At 36.6% G+C, this 25,427-nt stretch overlaps 1 protein-coding gene and 1 long non-coding RNA gene across 5 annotated transcripts in view; one reads left to right on the forward strand and one right to left on the reverse strand.

Annotated features, from left to right (window-relative positions):
* The window catches only part of LOC138177498 (uncharacterized), a 138,275-nt gene that overhangs the window by 95,650 nt on the left and 17,198 nt on the right, over positions 1–25,427 (forward strand). The window contains exon 1 of one of the 4 annotated variants that reach the window (XR_011172515.1): positions 20,134–20,858. The exons of 2 other annotated variants lie outside the window; for them this stretch is intronic. This is a non-coding gene — a long non-coding RNA (uncharacterized lncRNA). Of the gene's footprint in view, positions 1–20,133; positions 20,859–25,427 lie in introns of those variants that run through there. One more of the 4 variants, XR_011172517.1, reaches the window with a different exon arrangement.
* The window catches only part of TPO (thyroid peroxidase), a 165,913-nt gene that overhangs the window by 48,919 nt on the left and 91,567 nt on the right, over positions 1–25,427 (reverse strand). Inside the window, exons 7-9 of the mRNA XM_069108691.1 lie at positions 14,536–14,794; positions 10,583–10,753; positions 3,238–3,475 (exon numbers count right to left, since the gene is read on the reverse strand). Of these exons, the coding sequence (XP_068964792.1) occupies positions 3,238–3,475; positions 10,583–10,753; positions 14,536–14,794 (668 nt within the window). The remainder of the gene's footprint in view (positions 1–3,237; positions 3,476–10,582; positions 10,754–14,535; positions 14,795–25,427) is intronic.

Genomic DNA, 25,427 nt, shown 5'->3' on the forward strand with positions numbered 1-25,427 from the left:
TTGTGGTGGACTTAATTAAGGTATAGCCTAGGGGTGGAGAAGTATTTGGAACAGAGACTTTGTAATTGATTGAATGATTGGAAAGTCCTGGGGTGGGGTAGGCCTTGGAGATTATTTAATCACACTTAGTAAATGCTGTATTTTGAATGATGTCATGTTTTGATCTTCTCTGTTCTGGGTTTGTTACTGAATAAAATAGAGAGCACCTATGCTGGTATTTTGAACCTGGGAAGTTGCCTTTGCTTGATATTATATTACAAGCTCTAGTCAGATAATCTTGACATACTGGAGTTGGTTTTCTACAGAAACTAACACTTGTGGGAATTTTGTATGTAACATTTTCACTTTTTGCATAGAATGAATAATTAAATAAATAATATATGCAATAACCAGAGAACACAATGCATAAAAAAGCATGTGACCATCTATAAAACAATTCTAGTTCTAGAGAAACTAGAGACCAAATTATCAGCAATTTGAAAAAAACAAAATAAGGGAGTGCCAGAAAATAAATCTACTTCCATTTCATTGATGACACTAAAGCCTTTGACTGTGTAGATCATAACAAATGGTTGCAAGTCCTCAAAGACATGGAAGTACCAGATCATCTTACTCGTCTCTTTATGACCTGTATATGGTCCAAGGAGCAACAGTTAGAAACAAACATGGAATAACTGATTGTTTTAAGTTAGGAAAAGTAGTATGACAAGATTGTATATTGTCACCTTTTTCATTTGACATATGCAAAGTACATCATATGAAAGGCCAGCCTGGCTGAATCAAAAGTTGAAATTAAGTTAGTCAAGTGAAGTATCAACAATCTCAGATATGTGGATGATAGCACTCTGATGGTAGAAAGTGAAGAAGAATTAAGAAGGCTCTTGAGGAAGGTAAAAATGGAGAGTGTAAAAGCTGGCTTGAAGTTTAACATAAAAAACAAACCCAAAAATGACCCAAGAACAAAGATCTTGGCAACCAGTCCTATCACTTCCTGGCACATAGAGGGAGAAGAAATGGAAGCAGTGTCAGATTTTATATTCTTGGGCTCAAAGATCATTTAGATGGTGATTGCAGCCATGAAATTAAAAGATTCTTGCTCCTTGGAAAGAAAGTTATGGCAAATCTGAACTGTTTATTAAAAAGCAGAGATACCACCTTGCTGACAGAAGTTCATATAATTAAAACTACGTTTTTTCCGTGAGTAATGAATGGCTGTGAGAGTTGGACTATAAGGAAAGCTGAGCATGCACAATTTATTCTTTCAAATTGTGGTGCTGGAGAAGACCTCTGAGAGTTCCTTGGATAGCAAGGAGATCAGATCAGTTAATACTTAAAGGAATTCATCCAGACTATGTACTGGAAGGTCAAATACTGAAGCTGAAGCTTAAGTTCTTTAGTTACATAATAAGAAGACAGGACTAATTGGAAAAGACCCTGATATTGGGAAAGGTTGAAGGCAAAAGGAAAAGGGAATGATGGATGGAGGATGAGATGCATATATAGTGTCTTGGAAGCAATGAAAATAACCTTGGACAGATTTTGGGAGACAGTGGAGGATAGAGGAACCTGGTATGCTATGGTCCATGAGGTCACAAAGAATTAGCCATCACTGAACAACTGAACAATAACATTAAACAATTATAGGAAAAACACTCTTCTAATTCCCCAAAGTTAGCCAGATTTGAGAGTGATCAGGATCCAGGATTTTTAGGATATACAGTCGGAGTCTTCCCTTGAGTAAGGCAAGCCAGGCATAATTTCCCCAGAATGCTGGCCTGATACTTTTTGTAGAACTGCCCTTTAGATGCAGGCTCTGGACTTCTCGGAGAGAGCTTCTCAGCCCTCTCATAGGAACTTGGAAGGATTAAGAGGTTTGTCTGTTCACTGAAAGTGAACTTTGAACTTGTCTGGCTGTAGGTGACCTATCACGGTTCCTAATAGAATCAGTAATCAGCATGGGCAAGGGGGGCATTTACCATTTTCCTTGTGTCTCTTTCACATGTCCCTATTTTCCTTTCTGATTTTCACCAACATTCTGCTGCTGTCGAGCCACATTCCTTACTGTCTCCTAAAATCTCCACTCCTCCTCAAAGCAGAGGGGAAGGTTAGCAGTAATGAGAGGAGCTTTACATGTGCTTTTCCACAGATTGTCTCCCATCCCTGGAATTCACTCCTTTATTTCTACCTCTCAGAATTTCTATCCTCCCTCAACATTCATCTCAGGAGTCATCTCCTTGAAGAACACTTCTTTGTTCCCTTTCATATTATACTTGTTACTGCTAGCTTTCTTCTCAATCTACCCTATAATGTGGTTATTTGTAACCATGTTGGATCATCTGATAAAATGTAAGCCCTTTGAAGGCTTGTGTCCCTAGCACCTAATTGGTCCATAATAAACAATACCTGTTTATTAATTTGTTGATTGATGTAACTATTTTATGCAGGATATATTTCACAAGATATTTAAGGCATAATTGCCTGATAGCAAGAACATGATACCTACTTAGTTAATTTACTGTTTGGGGTTCTTATGTATTTCTTAGGAATTCTCTATTGTGAGAATATAAGCATGCTTGAATGAATCCATTGCAGACACACTGAGGGCTAACTCAAAGGGATTACTTAAAAAAAAAAACAACCAACACAAAACCAAAACCATTTGCTAATGCTAATGTTCTTTTCTTTGTGCTTATTTAATCAGTTCATTATTTTCATCACCTTTCTTTGAAATATGGAGATTACAGATTTAGGAAACAATGAGGTTTTGAATTTTCCATTTCCCACTCGCTGAGCTAGACTTCAGACTCAAAATTACTAACTTTAAGAAGAAAGAGATGTGGGGAAATGCAGGTAGGAGGGGAACATGAGGGAAAACAAAAAGGAAAACATGGGTGTCTTACTTGTGTGATGCCTATTCTCCCTCTGTGTTTGCTATGGGGTAGAAATGCCTCCGAGGAGATAGAAAACTCAGAGCATGAATTAGAAAGACACTTTCCTGTACTAAAAGGGAAGTCTACAACTATAATATAGCTCATATGTATATAGATAGCCAGTAAATATAGAACATAAGATTGTTTCCACCATCAAAAAATCATAAATATTCCAATTATGTCAGGGTCAATTAAAATGATATTTGAACTCTTAAGGACAGATTATGAGTTTCTGTGATGACTTTTTTTGGAAAATAAGTAGATAACATGACTCATAAGTAATCATAATAACATACAGAACACATACCAATCACCTTCTCTCAGTGCCTTCATTTGTCGTCCTATTATGCATGCAAATAGTGGACCAGTTTTGGCATCTGGAAGGAAGTTTTCAGCTAGGCCACCTAACCAGACATCAATATTATTAGGATGCTTGTATAATTCCATAATCTTTTCAACTATACTTCTGTTGGCTATAGCAGTGTACAGATCAGTTTCATTCTCCAATCTCTGTAAGCCACAGAATTCTCTCCAGTCATTATAACCTACAAATATGAAAATACATTTAAGGATTTTATTTTACCTTTTTGTCTAGTAATGCTGAAGCAAATTTATCAACTTAATCCTTTCAATACACATATTTTCAATAGACATACAGTCATTATCAAGTAAAATAGCTCTATGACTACTGGATGCCTTGGAAAATCTAATATAGTGCAAGATAATTATAATACAGAAGTTAATGATCTTAATGAGTCAAAGGAATCATGTAAAAGGCCTACTAGGTCTGAGCATTACAACTTTAGGTCAAAGTGTTCTGACTGGATTTATGTCCTCACTAGCAAATCCTTTACTTAGTTTTAATATTTCTGTTTTCTATGTTCTATATAAAACACATTATAAATAATTGCTTCTTTTTGGCAGTTTGTGATAAAAAATACAAAAAGAAATTAAAGGGATATAGAGACAAGTGAATAACATGTGAAAAAAGTTCAGTATAAACAAAAGTTAGTATCATATTAGTTGGAATATAATAGCCCCCAAATAGAGGCTGTTCTTAAAAATTGCTTCTTTTTGAAAGGTAAAAATATGTAGTTACACACTGAAAAACACTATTATCCCATAAAATATATTCATTATTAACCTTTTAAAATATTTCAATCCCAATAATTAAAAAAATTGTTTTTATCATCATTGTTGGCACCTTCTTTGTAATTCTGTACATACTGTTTCATTTAGGGCTTGCTATAGGTATGATTATAAACCATACTCAAGTTTTATAAAGGCCAGGTATGTTTAAAAAAAAAGTGTGAACTATAGTACATATGGAACTAGATATTATTTCATTAAAATATTGAATTCCCAGATGAAGAAACTCTCTCTACCAGTGCAGGCAGACAATTCCTTTCCAGTTTAGAGTCTTAGAGAGTATCACAAAACATTGTGAGATGAAGTGACTTTCCCAAATTTGCACAATATGGATCACTAGATGGGGAGTTCCTTTAAAACCAGGAGGGCCTAATTAAGGTTCAAGTTTCACCTCTGACACATACTAGGACATTTATATGAACACTGGTATTTCTAGTCTATTCAAACCAAAAGCACAGATATTTTGTGAGTGAGTTAGCAGGTTGCTGTTAGTAGGTATTTCTCACTTAGTTGCATGTTGGGAAAAATAATCATATTTCTTCCTATTAGTTTGGGATAGCATGAGAAAACTGTATTTAAGGAGCTGCTTTAATGTTGGAGAAGAAAAATCTTGTTGATCAGAGGGGAAGAAAGCATTCAAAGCACAGAAGGTAACTTGGAAGGACTTTCCACTCCAAGTTAAAAATGGGGGTTAGACGAAAGGGAAAATATGCGACATGGAAAATATTCAAAACATAAGCTTTGAATTACATATTTTAAGTTGTAAAATGTGGTCATCCAAAATTCCTAATTCTTCTGTAACCCAACTTAACAAATAATGGTCCAAGTTTATCTTTATGATCTTCAAATTCACATTTCTGAAAGCAGCAACAAAAACAAGACTTAGAATACATACTGCAAAGACTATACATGGTTGGTAAAAGGTATACACTGTTTTCAAAGGAAAATAACTAATAAAAACAAAATTGTATCTCTAGATACATATAATCCTATGTATACACATAAGAGGCAGAGTTTGGGAAACTGCCATTTTTTCAGTTCCAGAGTGATTCCTTTAACAAACAAATGACAATAAAAATATATTTTTTTTATAGTGACATTCTTCTGGTGATGCTATGCAGATTCAGATTAAGGAACTTAAACAATCTCAGAAGTTTCAAAATTGAAACTTAAATCTGTAACTGAAAGAATAGCAGAGAAGTTTGGGGGATTTAATGGTTACTATGTTATGAATGATGATTGGTAGGAGTGATTTAACTACATCTCCAGAAGTGTGATTGGAAAAGAAGGTGGCATGGTCACAAAAAATATACAAATGCCTAGTTGTTGCATGCTATAGTTCTTGTGTGATGCTGAAAGGCCCAGGGGGAAGAGCAGTGATAGCATATTAGATGGACCCAGTATTCCAGATTTCTGGGAGGGCCCTGAACATGAATTACATAGATGAGAAAACAGTATTGACTGAGATTTGCAATTTTGGGGAAGTACCCACACAAATGAGAAGACTTATCTATTGAAAGACTGAAGTATGTGCATAAAAAAATCTTTAGTAGAGTAAAGTTTTAATGCCACATGGGAAAAAAGATTCTTAGGTAAAATTGACAATAAATTGACTAAGTAGATATCATTTTCATGTCATTGTATGATTATGCTTAAAATACTTTATTAAATATATTCTTGATTTAATTTTTTTTCTTTTCCTGCTCTGAGTAGGAGCAATGATAATTCCATGTAATTTTCCATGGTGAGAAAACTAAATACAAAGAACAGTGGAGGAAGCTAAAGTATTCAGGTATCTCATCCTCATTTTTTTAAAAGACACAATTTTAGATATCATTGTCATATGGTTTTGAGCTAGATGGGAGTATACATAATGTTATCTATCTTCATTTACAAAAAGCAAACAGAATTTCAGAGAGATGAAGCTCTTTGTCAAAGGTCACACAGCTAGTTACTAGCACAGTCAATATTCTAACCCGTCTTCCCGAGCCAAATCCAGTTCTCCTAAAACTCTGTAACTCTGCTCCTCCTCCTTCTCTTCCTCCACCTCCTCTTCCTCCTTCTTTTCAGTTGGCATGGGGCAAAGAGATTAGTTTGATCTCTTTTAAAACTATGGGTCAGGCATACAGTTTTATTTTATATCATTTCACACTAAAAAAATTATTATGCATGGAAGGTTTCCTCTTTATACTTATGACAAACATTTCATATGCTAAGTCTTCTGTTGGCTTGACTCTCCTCTCTGCCAGAGAACATGTAGTCCTCTGAGCTCATGTGGGTGCATTCTATTCTGCCTCCTCACCCAGCAAATTCATTTCTGAAAAAACTGCTGACTGTAGACACTTCTGATGTTCACACATCCTTCTACTGATACTCTGAGGAGGCAGCACACTGAATGGCATAAGGCAAAGAGCACTAGACTAAAAGTCAGGGGACTAAACCTGGAAGGGAACCTAGTGGATCATAGCACCTCTACTACCTACTCAACTGGGTAAGGAAAGTGTATTATAAATCCTAAGCTATTATGTAAATGTGAACTGTGATAGTGATGCTAAAGTGCTTTAACAATTTTCATGGGCAATGTCAATGTTGGCCGGTGTGGTGATTGTGGCACCTGTCTTGTTTCCTGGAAGATGTCCACGCAGGCATTTCTAATTCTGTACTTCAATAAATTTGGATGAGGAATGGCCACACCAACTGTATACCCTTGGTCTCTTTCTTTAATTAAACAACCAATAAACTTTTATTGAGCATCTAATATGTACAGAGATTGTACTTTTTAAGGGGAGAAAGAAGAATGGGAGACAACCACTGTCCTTAAAGGGAGCTTAAAGTCTAGTTTCTTCCTTCCCTTTCTCTCTCCCTCCCTTCCTTCCCTCCTTTCTTCCTTCCCTCTTTCCTTTCCTGCCTCCTTTACCTCCGTTTTTTCTTTCCTTCCTTCTATCCTCTAATGTCTCTCTCTCTCCTTCCTTGCATTTTTCCTTCCCCTTGCTCTTTCCTCCCTCCTTCCTTTCTTCCTTTCTTCTGTTTTTCTTTACTTCTGTCCTTCCCTCCCTCTTCCCTTCCCTCCCTTTATCCTTCCTTCCTTTCTTTCTAATATTTATTAAGCACATACTATTTAAGGTATGTACACCCATGTGGCACAGTGAATAGAGTGTCAGGCCTGGAGTCAGGAAGACTCATCTTCCTGAGTCCAAATCTGATCTCAGACCTTTACTACTTGTGTGACCCTGGGCAAGTCACTTAATGCTCTTTGCCCGTTTCATCATCGGTAAAAAGGGCTGAAGAAGGGAATGTCAAACAATTCTAGTACCCTTGCCAAGAAAATCCCAAATGTAGTCATGGAGAGTCTTGTATGACTGAACAAAAACAGAAATGTAAAGTACTTGTATTGGGCACTCAGAATGCAAAAGACAAAAATGAAACTGTTCTCTGCCATCAAAGAGCTTACATTCTAATGTGAAAAAACATGTAACATGTCATCTGGTAAGTATAATACAGGGTTGAGAATTTTAACAGTAAAGGAGAGATCCAGATAAAATGCTCTTTAAAAATTGAGGAAAGGTAGAATACTTTTATCTGGAGGAGTTAGGATAGGTTTTTTTTTTTTTGAAGAGGATGACATTTGAGTTGGGCTTTGAAGAAAGAGAAAGGGTTTTAAAGGTGACCAGGAGGAGACAGTAAATTAAAAGAAAACACATTATTCACATACACAGCTATTAATAGGAAGAATTGTATAAGCTATTTCAGGGGCACATGCAAATATTATGTGAGATAAGACAGGTGAAATGAACAGTCATTTAACCCCATTTTCCTTGGTTTCCTCATCTATAAAGTGAGTTGGAAAAAGGAAATTACAAACCACTCCAGTGTCTTTGCCAAGAAAACTCCTAATGGGTTCACAAAGAGTCTTTGGATAACCAAGACAAATCATTTGAGCTGGACCTCAAAGTGTGCATTTAGTTTCAATAAGTGGGATAGAGAGGGAACAATAATCAGGGGAGGAGAAATGGTGTGAAAAAAGGCTCGGAAGTAATAGAGCAGAATTGCACATTGCAGGCTGCCCTACACAGATGGATGCAAGCCCTTTCTCTTTTCCCCATCTGTGTATCATGGAATTTGCAAATGCTTTTATGACACAACTAACCTTAGAAGCATGAGTTATGATTTCTAACAATAATACTCTAAATACAACAGAAAAAGAAAGGAGACAGAATGACATTAACAATTGCAGAACTTAAATATAACATGTGTCTGTATATATGAAAAGAACACTTTTGGTCTCCCCTGTGCTCTTCACTCTCTAATGACATTTCTAACCCATATTATAGATTTTCTAAGAAGAACACAAAAGCATAGGAACCCAGAGTCAAAGAGACCTCAGAGATCCAATGCAGGAATTCTACCTATGATAAAAAAAAAACCTTAAAGTCAGTTCTAGAACGTAGCATAGACCCGATAAGTAAAAAAGTAGTGTAGCACTTAGCTCACTGCCTGGCACATAGTTGGCACTTAATAAATGTGTGTTGGCTGATTGACTGGTCATTCAATATTACCAGTGATGGAGAACCAACTATCTTCTAAGACAAGACACTCTAGTTCTAGATACCTCCAGTTGTTGGGTATGTTTTTTTTCTATTACCAAAAACTTTTGGAGTGGCTAGGTGGTGCAGTGAATAGAACACTGGCCCTGGAGTCATGAGGAGCTGAGTTCAAATCTGACCTCTGACACTTAACACAAAAACTAGCTGTGTGACCTTGGGCAAGTCACAACCCCAATTGCTCTCCAAAAAGCAAAAACAAAACAAACAAAAAAAACCTTTTTGCATCTTCTATTCATTAATGCTAGCCATTCCTTCTGGGACTGAGAAGAACAAATCTATTGAATTAATGAGTGCATGAAAAAACATTTATCAAGTGCCCTCTATATTCTAGGCACAGACGCCAGGGATACAAAGACAAAAACAAGTCAGTTCCTGCCTTTGATGAACTTATATTTTAAAAAAAGTAGGTAGTATGTATAAGAGAATGGTAGCCTGGGAAGGGAGTTTTTGTCTAATGAGCAACAAGAAAGGTAAATGAAATTATAGGACTGTTAATTACTATGTTCTTTGTAGAAGCAATGGTAGTTTTGATTTGTTTACTTTTCCCAGAAATAATCAGGGAAAGGTGGGAAGAAAAGTGGTTTCAGGAAGGAGAATATGTACATCATGGTAGAACAGATATCAAGATTTCCCAGGATGGTGTCCAGGGTGGATGGATGATGTGAAGAATTGTCTGGGTCAACTAACCACAGACAAATCCTCCTTTCAAATTGAATGGCTATGAAGTATTTGAAGACTATTATCATACTCCCTCTAAGTTTTCTTTCCTCTAAGCTACACATTCCCATATTCTCCAACAATCATAATGGTCTCCAGACTTCACACCCTCATCTGAACATGTCCAAGTCTGTCAATGTCCCTTCTAAAATGCATGTCTATAAGTTAAATTGTGCTTTGATAATAAATATGCTTCATGCTATTGTTTTCCCATAGGACAGAATTAGTGTGGTATAGTGGGGGGGGGAGCAATGGATTTAGAGTCAGAGAACATGGGTTCAAATACTGGCTCTGCTACTTGCTACCTGTGACATTGGGCAAGTCACTTCATCTCCATGGGGCTCTGTTTCTTCATCTGTGAAAATTGGGGGGAGGGTTGGAGTGGATGATCTTTCAGGATTTTTCCAGCTCTAAATCTATGAGTCAATAAGCTGGAAATAGATGTGTAATTGGCCAGAAACCAGGGATTTTAGAGCAAAAATTTAGCAGATGTACTTATCCAACATAATCAGAACACATTGTTGTTCATTTGTGTCCAACTCTTTGTGACCCCATTAGGGGTTTTCTTGGCAAAGACACTGGAATGTTTTGTAATTTCCTTTTCCAGCTCACTTTACAGATGAGGAAACTGAGGGAAATGGGGTTAAATGATTTGCTCAGTATCACACAGTTAATGTTTCTGAATCCAGTTTTGAACTCAATCTCCTGACTCCAGGTCCCTATCCACTGCACCGCCTAGTAGCTAGTTGATACCAAAGACTTTAGCACTTAGTGGGCAAGAGTAGTTAAAATAGGAAGTGATCAGAATCGAGCACAATTGAGAATATCAATAATGATGACCATCTATGAGCTTTTGTGTATGCAATCCTCACTCCAGCTCAACCGAAGTGACCTTAATTACCACTTGTATTATTTTTATAATATGAATTTCAAAGTTGATTTGAGGGGATATTTCACTCTTCTTGTTCCAGGTGCCAAAATTTCTAGTGACTGGCTAAAGAATCTCTTTTGGACAAACTGTGATATAATTTCAGGGCAGGTAAAATGAGAAATTTGTCATATGTTTTCAGACACATTTTAGTTCGGATCAGTAACTCTAAGAAATATAATTTTTTTTACCAAATTGGAAATCATATCTATGTGTTTCATTTGCAAAATAAAATTCAAAGACTAATCACAGACCTGGGAGGCCATGATCCCTCCCTCTCTGCAGATCGAGTGACGCTAAATCCAAAGTGCCATTATTAGATAATACGGAGAGCTTTTCAGTCAGTTCTTCATTCATCATTTGTTCCTGAGTCTGCAATTTTGCTGGGCTTGCCAGAAGGCCTCTTATCACAGGATCCAAGCCACCTTGAAATGTTGTGGATGGAGAGGGAAAGAAGTTATTTCATTTGAAATTTCTAGACAAAATAACATTTCAGACCCTAGACTAATTATATATAAGATATATGTCTGCTAAGATATGAATACACCCTAAGGATCTTAGTTTAATGGAATTCCTTCAATATTACATGTCCTTGATGACTTCAAGTAAATGACTTTACCTCTGTGAGTCTCAGTTTCTTTGTCTTTAAAATGAGGGAGCTGGTTTAGATATCCATGAACCTTTCTATCCAAAATCTCTGACCCTATTATGTACAATTTTTCTAAAAAGTAGAAGATTCAGTGGTGCTATATGCCTTCATTCAATGTGGGACATACTTATGAACTGACTGGGCCCAGCTCAAATGTAACAAATTTTCCTTGATGCACCAAACTGAAAGTAATCTCCCTTTCTTCAAATTTCTTATAGCATTTTATCCACATTCTTATTTTTGTCTGATCATGTCCTACTTCCTCAAACTTATTTAATACAGGTATCATAATTTAGATTAAAAGATTCTTGAGGGCAGGGACAGAATTTAGAACATTCTGAATGGTTCATAAATGTTAACTATTTGTGGAACTGAATTGGGCTTCAAAATTGTTTTACAGAGGAGGAAACTAAGGCCCAGAAGGGAAAGTGCTTAAGGATTATAAAATCTTAAATCAGGAGCCAAATTCATGTCAGAATCTATTTAGTCCAGTCCCCTCATTTTACAGGTGAGGAAACTGAGGCCAAGGGAGGTGGAGTGGCTTGTCAAATGTTCCACGGGCAGAAAACATCCCAGATGGGATGTGTACCCAGGTTCTTTGATTTAAGAGCCAGCATTCTTTCCACAGTACTATGTTTGCCCAAGCCTGGTTAAAGAGAAAGCTTAGGCCCCATATCTTGTGATTCTTAGTTTCAGTCTTGTGATTCTTCCCACATTCCCTTTCATTGTTTGTGGGGAGTTGATTTTTTATACATGGCTGAAGCAAATCCATGGACTAGCAAAGTGTTGTAAAGTCTCTGTTCTCCATATAGAAAGTATAGTAAATAATTTTACCTTAAGCATATAATAGAAAGACCATAATCAGGGTTTTGAACCCAAAGGACTGATAAAAGGAACTTCATGGATCATTCCCAAACTCAGCACTATGTCACACAACTCCCTAATCTTACTTTCTTTCTTTTCTCAACAAAAATCACCTAGCACCTGAGCAACCACATTGACAAATGCATCCTACACTGACAAATACACTTTCTTTTTTGACAGACAAATTACATGAAAAAAATCCATCCTTTCCACAACAATTGATTAAGAATTTATTAAGGGAGTACTATGCGCAAGGCACTGGGGAGACAAAGACAAAAGTGGAATACTACCTGCCTTCAAAGAGCTTACATTTCTCTTGATGGAGAAAAAGATTTTAAACACACAATAGTTTGAAGTAGGAAAAGTAGTTTGAGTGGGGAAAAGGTGAATAACAATTTGAGGATACAGATCAGGAAAGCCTTCTTTTTTTTAGATTTTTTTTTCTTTTTGGAGGGGGGAAGGTAGGGCAATTGGGGTTAAGTGACTTGTCCATGGTCACATGGCAAGTTTTTTTTGTATGTGTGTTAAGTGTCTGAGGCCACATTTGAACTCAGCTCCTCCTGACTCCAGGTCCAGTGCTCTATTTACTGAGCCACCTAGCTGCCCCCAGGAAAGACTTCTTGAAGGAGCTGAAACTCAGGGTAAGCCTTGAAGGGAGTTAGAGATTCCAAAAGGTAGGTTAAAAGGGATATGACAGGGGTGGGGAACCTGTGGCCTTGAAGTCACATGTGACCCTCTAGGTCCTCAAGTGTAGCCCTTTGAATTCAAACTTCACAGAACAAATCCTTTGAATAAAAATATTTGTTCTGTAAAACCTGGACTTGGTCAAAAGGGCACACTCAAAGACCTAGAAGGCCACATGTGGCCTCTAGGCTGCAGGTTCCCCACCTTGGGATAGGGAACAAAGGCAAAGAAAAAGGAAGGAGACAAGCATTTATCATCTGTCTGCTATGTACCAGGCACTGTGCTAAGTGCTTTACAATTGTTGTGATTTGATCCTCACAACAACCCTGGGTGGTAGTTGCTATTATTATCCTCATTTTACAATTGAGGAAACTGAGGCAGAAAGAGGTTAATGACTTGACCAGGGTCCCTTAGCAAGTATCTGAAGCTGGATTTGAACTCAGGTCTTCCTGACTCTAGGCCTAGCACCCTATCCATTGTACCACTTAGCTCCCTCTAAATACATTAGTTTGGCTAGAACATAGAATATGTAAGAGGAAATAATATGAAAATATGGAAAGATAGGTTCAATCCAGATTGGGAAGGACTTGAAACGCCAAACTAAGGGGTCTGTATTTTTCCAGATACAATAGAAAACCACTGAAACTTCTCGATCGGTTAAGAAACATGATCAAAGTTACATCCAGGTACCCTGCTTGCCAGATCTGTGCCACCAGTCGTTAACCAGAGAGCAAGAGTGCTTTGTGTTCTTGGTGTATAGTCAGCGAATAACAGAGAATGATAGCTATTTGCTAGACTTTCATATGTAGTCATTTGTCTTCCCCTCAAGCCCCATTTCCGTCCTTATTGGGTAAGTTTTGTCCCCCTGAACCTTAGTTTCTTCCTACACAAGCATAACAAAACTTGTGATGTGCACTTTATTAGTCTATCGTGAGGAAAACAGTTTGGACACCTTGACGAAATGAATAGTGAGTTGTTTACTTTTCCTGCTCCTACTCCTACTGCTGCTGCTGTTTCTACTACTACTAGATAGTATTATTCAGAACATCCCAGTTAAGGGATGTGGTGGATCTTTAGTATATAGTATATATTTTCCCTTTCATCCACTTAGGAAGTATCACCTCTTCAGTTTGTCTGAGGGCCTCTTAGGCATGCAAAAACCCCCAAAACTCTGGGAGGAACATAGAACTGAGAAGAATTCCCCCCAAACAGGGAAGTAGTAATCAAGGTTTTATTTATTTTAATACTTCAAAGTTCTTTGGTTTCATTAGTATGAATCATAGCTTCACCAGTATAGAAAGAACCCTTCCTTAGTAGTCTTCATAAAAAGTTGTGGTTAATAAAAAAAAAACCAAAACCCAAACTCCAACCCCCCCCAAAAGAAAAAAACCCCATCATTTCCTGAAGCCCATTTTTGGGGGAGATATTTATGTTCAAATTTTCACAGCCTAAGAGATGAATTTTTTCATGAATAGGACTTTAGGAGAAAATATAGGTTTTAAACAATGAATATATACTTGCAATTGACTGGGGGACAACCTAACATATAAATTAAAGTATCTTAAAAAATTCATTCAGAATTATAGCCTACCCACTTAGCAAATGCCATATGGTGGTAGATATAACTACTCAGTTAAAAAAAATTGGGAAAGGAAAAAATGACATTATGGTGTACTAAAATTAAATAGAGATTTCTGTCTAAAGAATACTAAAATGAAGATGAGTTGCATACTTTGGAATCAACCTGCATTTGGAATTATGCATTCTATTTATTCAAAAAGACAAAATTAGAGTGGCAAGTTGGTTCTAATGAAAAGCAGGTGTTTTCACAAAGCAATGCAATAATTGTAATTTCCTTTCACAAAACGGTAATTCTTTGGACAATGTCCAGTCACCTAAATTAGAAATAAATTTTAACTATTGCTCTTCTAAGATTTTAGAATGAAATTAGGTACAATTGATGAAGTATTAGAAGAATGCAACCACAAAGCAAAAGCAAAAACAACCCACCTTCCTTAATGATCCTCCATGGACTAAAGAAAACCTCATGCAAATGTAATTTTGGGAGATCTGGGTGATCCTGGAATCTTGCATCAAGCCTTCTTACCACTGGGTGGATAGTGGCATGGCCAAAGCGGAAAGCTGCTGTTGAAAATATGTTAGATATTGTTGGATTCACTGTGGGATCATAGCCTTTGTATGGGCCAATGTATTGCTCAAAAGCCACGCGTCCAAGGATCTTGGGAATGTAATCATGGAGGGTAATAACCTAAAGAAAAAGGAAAGAAATGAACAGGCTGCTCAATCTGACATGAAAAGAAAGATGACAGACCTGTTATATTATAAAATTCAAGACCCTCAAAGAATGAGTCTTGGGAAAATATTGCATATGTAATTACATTTCACCTTGGAAACATTTCATTTGGATGTCAGCAGAATATTAAGTTATTAATTATCAGGTACTGAGTTAAAAAATCATCATGAGAGTCAATGTGTACATGGTGATTTCTACCAGTATAAAGTAACTTTTTTGAGGGCAGGGTCTGCTTTAGTTTTCTTTTAAAATTTCTGACATACGATTAGGTGATCAACAAATGTTTGTTGAATCAAATTGGATTGAATTGGAAAATGCACTGGATTTGTAATAAGAAATCCTGTTTAATTCTTGGTTTTGAATCTCTAACTTCTTTCAAAACTCAGCTCAAACAACATCTTTTGCACAAGGCCTTTCCTGATGCCTCCAGATGCCAGGGCCCCCTCTCAGTCAAAATTGCATTGCATTTACTTTCTATATTCTTAGCAGCATAAATGATTTTTCCTCTGATAGAAAGTAAACTGCTTGAATGCAGAAAGTGCTTTGTATGCCCAGAGCTAGGTATTATGCCTTATTCATAGTAGATGATTAATAAATACTTGGTAGATAGCTAGAAAGGAAGATAGATAGATAGATACTACATGCAAACTTTTTGGCAAATCCTTGCCATGTCCTAGGCCTCAATTTTCTCCTCTATAAAATAAAAGCATTGGTTTAGATGATTGCAGATGTCTTTTTCAACTCTAAATCCAATCACTCCATGAGGCTGCCAGCCTAAAAGTAAAGAATAATTTAGGGATATTTCCCCAGAATCTTTCCACTAAATTTCTCTTACTTTGCTTCATTGTATCTGAAAGGTGATCAACAGGAAATCAACTCAGAAAGGCTGTACTGAACTATAGAGACTTGAAATAGGAACAGATTATGAGGATAATAAAAAAATGTACTACCTAATCTAGATGTTTGTAAAGTGCTTTGCAAACAGTGGAAGCAGCTTAGTGTAGTGTAAAGAGTGAGTCAGGAGATGTGGGTTTGATCCTGCCTCTGACACTTATTACATATTTGAACCAGGGCATGTCACAACCTCTCTGTACCTCAATTTTCTCATATAGAAAATGGGAATAAGAAAATTTTGCTATTACTTTCATATGATTGTTGTGAGTAGTTAGTGTTAAATTATTTTTCAGTTGGGTTCAACTCTTTGTGATCCCATTTGGGGATTTCTTGGCAAGGATACTAGAGTGCTTTGTCATTTCCTTCTCCAGTTCATTTTACAAATGAGGAAATCGAGGCAAACAAGGTTAAGTCACTTGCCCAGGGTCACACATTTAGTAACTGTCTGAGGTCAGATTTAAACTCAGGAAGATAAGTCTTCCTGATTCCAGGCCTGGCACTCTGTTGTAAATAGAGTTCTATGTAAATCTTTAAGCGCTAGAGTGCTGTTATTTTTATCATCCTCATTTTACTAATATAATTTACTAAATGGAGGTTAGATGACATGCTTCCCCATAGACTTAGAGAAATATTGAGATTTTTCATCTTGGTAGTGAAGACCATGGTATAAAATGGCATTTTTGTATCAGAGATTCTGTTGAGATGAAAGGCCTTTTGAGGGGATTTGTTTGTCACTTCTTTGTCTTAGAACTCCCACCTAGAAAATTTGTCAACAGATTCTGCTAGTTACCAGTCCCATGTAATATACTATAGAGAGGGCTCAGCTCCAGTCCTCTCTGGTAGACATATTTCATGTAGGCAATTAGTAAAGGGAGAAAAATCCCAGCACTCAATACATATGTAATTCTTCATTTGGTCTTTTGTTTTTTGGGGTAGAGGGAGAGACCTAGTCTTTTTGGAGAATTCTCGTTGTGAAAAAAACTCCTCCATTGATGCAGACTGGAAATTCTTCATACTTCATAATTTTAGACCTAGAGGTCTGAGTCAGTGAGAGCAGTGACCTGCCCACATAATGTGTCACAGACAGGACTTTAATCAAGATGTTCTTGATTCTAAGCAGGGCTTGATTATCTATCTGCTACACCATACTGCCTCTATTTTCTTTAGGGTTCTCAAAATTTTTATATTGTCCTTAAAATCATGTGTTTTCAGACCTCCTGACAACTTAATGAGGTGTTAATCTGCATTATAAAGGGAGTTTTTTTAATCTAGAAGTTCCCTATATTAATCGTCATAGGTTGAATTTTAAAAAAAAGTTAAATACTGAATCAAATATAAAATCAAATTAAATTTAGTATCTACATGGAAGAAACTAATCCCAATGAGCAATTACTTCCAATGAGATAAGTAATGAACATCATTGAAATAAGATATTTAGAACCCTCACCTCACCAATGATAATATCATCATCTTGGGCACAATGTAAGTAGAATTGTTGTCAGATTAATAAAAAGAAAAAAAATACATATTAAAATAAATCAATGCAGGGGGGTGTATATTTTTTATTATGCTCAACTGTGTACAATTGAAAATTTTCTCTCAATCTAACTTTAGTGTAAACTTTCAAAAAACCCCACAAGAGGCAAAAATCTTATATTTCTTATATCAAAAAATAGTTTACCTTCATAAAATATAAAGAAAAAATAACATTCTATTTACTTTTAAGCAGGTAACCATAGTGTGGCAGATACCAGATTGTTATATGTTTGTCAAAACATAATTGGTCCTTAACTATGGGACTCAGGTTTCATGACTGGAGAGTTGTTTTTTTTTCACCTCTAAAAATCAGCCACATTGTCTTGAGAGGTTTGTTGGCAAGCCAGATGTAAGTTCTTTCCTGAATACAAGAAAAGGAGTCACCCTTTTCCTGTTACCTTCAGTCCCCAACTGCCCTGGCAGCAGATGAAGTTATTAAGCCTTGGAGACATTCCATTCTACTAAGAATGAATCAACAGTAGATCATCCCTTTGTATAGGAAAGTGAAGAGGGGATCACAGTAATGTCATTGAAAAATATGGAAATCAGACATCCATGGGGGCCCCTTTTCTACAAAAAGAATGGATTCTTTCAGAGTCAACCTACTAATTGCAACAAATAACTTGCTAATTTTTTAGCCAAACAACCCATTGTACCATTTACATGGGAGAACTGTAAGCATTTTTTTTTAGTCCATTCAATGAAAACATCTACTCCTCGTGCCATTTATAACAATCAGTAGAGGATGTATCAACAGAAGGTAAAGCTCTAGCAATAGGCTGAAGAGTGAAAAATGTCTTTAGCACACTGATTGATTTTGTTCCACTGAGAGGATTGAATCATTGGTTCATTCTGGTCTTATTAGAAGAACACAGGAAATTCAATGGGGGAAAAAGATCAACAAAACCACTTGTTCATTTGTAGACACATAGTGATCTTTCAACTCAATTTCCTATACAATTCAGTAAATATTTATTCTATCCCTACTTCATATAGGACCAAAAGTTTAGATGAAGCACAATCCTTATGTTCATGTAACTCCAAGCTTAATAGAAAATATAACAGTTGCATATAATATACAACAGTATTATACATGAAGCCAAAAAAGTGCAGATTAGAGTCCTATAAAAAATCCAAAGAATAAGAGATCATCATTCATTGGGGGTTGGAATGGAAAGAGGGGGGAGTGATGACATTGAAAACAAAGGGAAAGAGTGTGAGCAAAGCCAGGAAGATGAAAGAATGAAGTGTATATTTCAAAAAAGTAATATAATTTGACTGGAGTACAGAATGGGGTCAAACTCCATGGGAGGGAATAGGATGAGAATAGCCTAGAAAAGGAAGGTGACACCAAATTGCAGAAGACCTTGAACATCAGGCTGAGTTTGTACTTTTTACTATAGAAGTAGACATAAAAGACTTTTTTTTTCCCAGTGAGAATGACTTTAGTTTTATTTTGTCTTCTCTGAAACTTCCATGAACACTAGTCTCTTCAATCGAAGAACTTGAATAAGAAAAATATCTGCCTTATACTTTATCACAAAAGGAGGCTTGCACTTGTTACAGAGCGGGCAGTAAATGTCTCTTCCAGGCATTTCTTTTTCTTCTCCAATAGATTATACTCTCAGTACCAGTGAAAATAATGGTCAAGTGAAGAAATATGGGCAAACTGCTGGAGAGGTTTTCTTGCATAAGCAGTGCATAAAGTGCTTCCGAATAAGAACAAAACAAAACTGTAAAGCCATCAAGTTTGTGTCCACCCTTTTGAAACAGAGTAAAAGTGTGCCAGAAGATATTTCGCTGGAATCCTTCCTTCACAGGTGGATTTCACACTCAGAATTGCTGTCCTGGCCTCCTAAGCACTAGCCTCTGCAACCCGCAAAGCCTCCTGGTCACTCTTCAGGTTGCTTTTCAGTAGTGTCAGACTCTTCATGACCTTGTTTGGGGTTTTCTTGGCAAAGATACTGGAGTGGTTTACTATTTTCTTCTCCTGCTCATTTTACAGATGGAGAAACTGAGGCAGACAGGATTAAGAGACTTGTCCAAGGATCACACAGCTAATAAAGTGTGTGAGGCCAGATTTGAGTTCAGGAAGATGAGTCTTCCTTGCTCCAGGCCCAGTACTCTGTCCACTAAGCCCATAGCTGCCTGCTCTTCAAGTAAGGGGCTGCATTTGAGGTTATCATTCCATGTATCAAAAAAATGCCTTCAAAATATCAGGTGTTTTCAAAATTCTTACTCCCCTTGACTTATTGGGAAATGCATCTTCCAAGATGTATTCCAAGGTGTTGTGTCCAACTGCAATTCCTTGAATCAGTCATAAAACAAAGGGTGAACAGTGGGGAACAAATAAAATATTGTTCTTGTGCTTTCTGTGAACCTGTTCAACACAGGGGCAGACTATTAGCAGACTGAAATTAAAGGCTCAATATTGCAACCTTCTAAAAGACACTGCTATCTAAATGTTTGTGCCCTAACCTCCCATCACCACAAAGAAGCAGCTCATCCACTACTTTTTAGGCTAGGAAGGGATACCGAAAATGTGGTCTAGAGATAAATAGTCTTGCAAATGGGGTAGCAAACTTGGTATAACTCATATAGTCTGGAGGCTGTCTGAAGAGCATGGGGAGAAGGAAGGATGGCCTCTACAATTTCTCTGGGGTTCTTTCCAGTTGCTAAAAGATAGTCATTGAATACCCCGCAAAGGAACATAAATACAAAGTCTGCTGTCAGACTTTGGAAAGAGAGTTCTTCTTAGCATTTGGTAGTAATGCTATAAGAAAATTACGTTAATAAAAAAAATCCAAAAAATGGCCCAAAGCAAGAGAAGTTGGTGATTAATCTCTATATCTGGAAGTGCTCAGGATTGAAGCAGAGCTGGAAGAATGTGATCAGCTCCAACTGCTGGAAAGGAAGAAGAGACTGACCCTCTCAACAGGGCAGGCCCCAGGTCTGGCCTCTTTGAGCCTCTCCCTTCAGCACTGGATACTGCGAAGTCCCTGCCAAGCTCCACCCTCACCCAGGCATCCCTATCACTGCTGTGTATGGAATACTTTCAAGAAGAGGAAGAGCTTAATGAGATTTGTGCTTAGAGATTAGAAGATGAAATTAAAAAGAACAACTAGATCTTACCAAGTAGGTACACAATCAACAAACATTAATTAAGTGCCTATTTTATACAAGATGCTGTGCTGGGAATACAAAGAGAAAATGAAATTATTCTTTGCCTTAGGAATCTTTTGTCCTACAGAAAGAGAAAATCTGTACTTATGTAAGTCTAGCACCAGCTTCAATAATCTCTTTCACAGATATTATAGATACTGATATATTTTGAAAGATTTACCTGTTGTCTATGAAGGAAGACTGGGGAGAAGAAAACAGAAATAGAATGAAGGAGCTTCTTTTCTGAGAGAAATATTTTAACTTTTATCTTGCAAAGAAATATGATAAAGAAAATTCTTGAAAGCCTGGATACTGTGCTGGGAAGGCTGAACAGTGGGATTGTGTTTCTAGAACTGATGAGGAAACAGCCTTTGAAATAATGAGTAAAGGTGATTTTGGCTGTGATATTTCTCACAATCGATACATTGTAAGTAATTATATCTTTGTTTTAATGTTTGTAATAGTTAATAAATCATATAGCCTATAGTAAAAGTATTTTTTTTAATTTGGGAGGTTACAGGGTTTGATATATGTATACAAATAAGTGAAAGCTAATTGGAAAAATGATTCTTTTTCCTGTTTGTTTAGCAAATAATATTTAATAACTGGTGTGGTGGCAGAAAATTAATTGATTCAATAATGAGAGAAATATTTGCAACATTAGTAATTAATGTGAAAATACCAGAGCATATCTCTTAATTACTTTTGAATCTTGGATAGAAATGAATAAAGAAAACTGCCAGTAGCTAGTAGATACAGGAATAATCACCCAGTGAGGCTACTCATAAGAGTTGAACAAAAATTAATGTTACACAAATATATACAAAAATATAAATAAAGGGAACACCCAATGTCACTCAGGGGTTGATTTTCAAGACATTTCAAAGGGGAACATTCTAAAAGAATAGAAGTGGTTACAGATAGTAATATTTTAAAAATTACTTTTCTCTTGATGAAAAAATATTCAGCAACTACAATGTACCAACTTTCTTATCTCCATAAATCTTATAGTCTATGAATATATTAAGAATATGCTTGATGATAATATGAAAAGGCAACAGGCAAACTTTATTAGACTATTCTCTAAACCAGAATACATTTTCATAGTTAATTTACTGTGTAACTCATATAAGACCCCACCATATTTATTGCTTATAGACCATAAAAACACATTTGATGCAGTAGAATAAAACCCAGGTTTAAAATCTCTGTTCCTCCCATGCATATGCTTAAATAAAAAAAAAATCCTGCATAAATCCATACTGAAATCTTTGTTCAATGATTCTCTGTGTATAAATATCAAATGAAGATAGAACAAGAATATATATTATATATATATGTCTATATCTATCTATCTATCTATCTATCTATCTATCTGTCTGTCTGTCTGTCTGTCTGTCTGTCTGTCTGTCTGTCCGTCCGTCCGTCCATCCATCCATCTATCTATATCTCAGTCAATCAAAATGAATTTATTAGGCATACATTTTGGGCATAGCCAATGTGGGGATATATTTTATTGGACCATTCATGTTTATGATAAGGGTTTTTTTTTAATTGCAGGGAAGCAGTGGAGGAGACATTACAAATGCAGGCAAAATAAAAAAAAAGTAAACAAGCATTTATTCAGAAACCACTTACTATGTTTAAAACACTATGATGACAATAAAAAAAGTGAAAATAATCTTTGCTGTCATTGGGCTTACATTCTGCCTGAGAAGCCATGTACAAATATAAATATACAAAGAATAAATAGAAATATAAGGCAGTTAATTACAATGTAGTTAGGTAGGAAGGACAACAGCAGTTGGGGGATCAAGAAAATTTTGATGTTGAATGTGGTAATAGGGCTAAGTATTGAAGAAAGTGATGAAGTACAAGAGGAAGAATTGAGAAGAAAATGAATTCCAGACAGAGTGTGACTGACATTGGGAATTGTCAGTGCAAAGGTATGGAGATGAGAGGAGTGTTGTGTGTGGAGAACAGAGAGAAGGCCATATGCTAGGCCATAATATGTGGGCATTAGGAGAAATGTACGTATATATCTATATCTATATCTATATCTATCTATATATATATATTGAGAGAGAGAGAGAGAAAGAGAGAGAGAGAGAGAGAGAGAGAGAGAGAGAGAGAGAGAGAGAGAGAGAGAGAGAGAGAGAGAGAGAGAGAGAGAGAGAAGAGAGGGAGAGAGAGAAAGGCTTAACCATAGGATATCCTGGACAAATTCCAAATGGAAAATGAATTCCCAATAGATGATGTTTACCAGATGTTCTGGTTTATAGATGATATGGAGTTTGAATCCTAGAATACCATGAGTTCTCCTGTTTGAGATCAAAGACAACTCAAGAAAAAATGAGACTTTGTAATCCTTCAGAAAAGAACAAAGTGACTAAATATTGACCAAATTATGACACAGGTGGATAGTAGCCTTTTAATTTAATCCCTCGATAGCTAGATATCTTGGATGAACAGTACAGATACATAATGATCTGGGTCCAGAACTGAATAGGTGGAAGATAATAGGATGGACCTAATTTGGGAAATTGTAGTGCTTTCTGTGATCTGAAGAGGCTCTTTGCCAAAACTCCCATGTTTTCTTTTTCTTTACCTTCACTCTCCCTGAGGTGTTGCTAAATGATTGAAAATCACAAGACACAGCATTTTTCAGAAGAATCATGTTAACAGAGAAACCAAAGAGCAATGGAAAGATATGTGTTTGGTATAACTAGGCTATAGAATATTATTATGATGAATTACACATAAGAAGTGGCATAAAAGAAAGCATCAAGGACATATATGGACAGAGATAGAAGTGGGTCAGTGATGCAGCACCAAAGGAGATAATAATCAAATGGGAAAGTCTGTCTATTGATAGTCCTGATATACATGGATTCTTATCAGCTGGAAAGGAGAGTCTTAAGGGCATTGGGCAAATCTTCTATTGGAATATTATGGAAGGACTTGTGTAAAATCATATAGGATGAATGAGACGCTTGAATAAATTGCGTTGTCTACTGGTGGAAAAAAATATCAATTCTCATTGAGATCATGGATGTAGTCAAACCCATGTGACGGTTCTTTTTTTAATTCTTATCCCAGTAGAATCTTCCTACTGCAGGTCTGCATATATAGTTAAAAAAAACAACAAAGCAAAAAACCCATGGGAAGGAGAACAATCATGTATTTAAATATCTACCATGTACCTAGTGCTAGGCAATGTGCTAAATGTTTTAAAGTATCTCATTTGATCCTTGCTACTCCCCTGGGACTACTATTATCCTTATTTTATAGATGAGAAAACTGAGACAAACTGAGGTAGAGATTAGTCACTTGCCTAAGATTGGGCAGCTAGTTAAATGTAGTAAGTCTGGATTTAAACACAGTTCTCCCTGATTTCAGGACCAACACTCTATCCATTGTACTACCTTGATGGCACATTTCATTGGTGCCCTTGGAGAATACGCATACATACATACACACACTCACTCACATCAGTGGGGAAACTCTCCGCTAGAGTGGTTACCTGTTGTAATAAGTAGACAGAGTGCTGTACTTGAAGACTTGTTTTGCTGTTTCAGTCACTTCTGACTCTTTGTGACTACATTTGGGGCTATTTTGAAAAAAAGATACTGGAATTCCTTCTCCAGCAGATTAAGGTAAATAGAGGTTAAATGACTTGACCAAGGTCACACAGCTACTATATGTCTGAGGACAAATTTGAACTCAGATCTCCTCAACTCCACTCTATCTACTGTACCACCTAGCTGCCCTATTAGGAACTTAGGAGCTGTGTAACACTGGGCAAGTTCCTTTCTGGTTCTGAAACATATGAAAGGCTTTGACTGTCATCTCTGTGTTCCCTTTCAGCTTGAAATCTGAGCCTAGGAAACAGATCTCCAGGGATATGTCTCAAATCCTCTGTGAGACACTTTCACTGAAGCACAAAGCCAATCTTTGTGAACTGAAAAAAAATAGGATTAAAAAACAACTGAGTTTAGTGATTTTGACAGTTTAAAAAAGTGAATGAAAGGCAGTGTGGTATAGTACATATAGAGTCTCAGAAACAGGAAGATCTGGGTTCAAGTCCCATTTCCCACACATATTTAGTGTGTGACCCCAGGTTATTTAGCTCTCAGAACCCCAAGCAACTTTCCAAGATTTTAATTTGAAGAGCAGGTACAGATTTGCATTTTTAGAGTTCTCACCACATGTTCTTTACAGCAATGAAACCCGTTGTCTGGTCTAAATAAAACAAACACTCTATCTTTGTTCTAGATTCCCTATATTTACAATCTCCAGAAATTCCTCGCAAGTAGGATTGTTTCATTTATTGTATTTGTAGCCCTAGGGCCTAGCACAGTGCCTGACACAGATGTAGTAGGTAATTAAGAAATATTTGCTGTTGATTGATATCACAGAAATTTTTAGATTGTGACATTGATTCTATTTTGTTTAGCACAACCCATCCAAACTTGACTTTATACAGACATCCATACTCCTAACCCCACTCCCACCCTGCACATCCCATAAGTCTGGTGGGTTTCTCAGATCATAAGCCAGCTGTTGTGACTTTGTAATGCAGATGCTGCCTCACACAGGGTGATGGGATACAATTTACAAGAGCAAATGTTTTGAACTCTCCCTTAATCTCCCAATAATATTAGTGTGTTTTTTTACATTCATCGTGTGAGCAGCAACATTTTGCTTTTTAATATTCTCATTTGACACATTGGCTTCGTCTCATTGAAATGGAAGGGGAACAGACAACCCATTTAAATCTAGGACAATGAGCCAATGTTGAGATCAAGTGTAAACTTGGTTTGTGACAACTTTAACATCTCTAGTCTACCAAGGATTTAACTTCCTGTCCCAGAGAAGGGCAAGAAGAATGTCATGACAAAGGAAAGTCAGAGTGAATTTGGTATTAAAGGTTGACATAGCACCACTAATCCCCAAAGTCAGCCATTTGTAAATAGTCATCTAATGCTCTTTTAAA

Source organism: Petaurus breviceps, unplaced genomic scaffold (assembly GCF_028583685.1).
Source record: "Petaurus breviceps papuanus isolate PSGF00001 unplaced genomic scaffold, PetGlider_PUasm1.0 90418, whole genome shotgun sequence".
Classification (NCBI taxonomy): domain Eukaryota; kingdom Metazoa; phylum Chordata; class Mammalia; order Diprotodontia; family Petauridae; genus Petaurus; species Petaurus breviceps.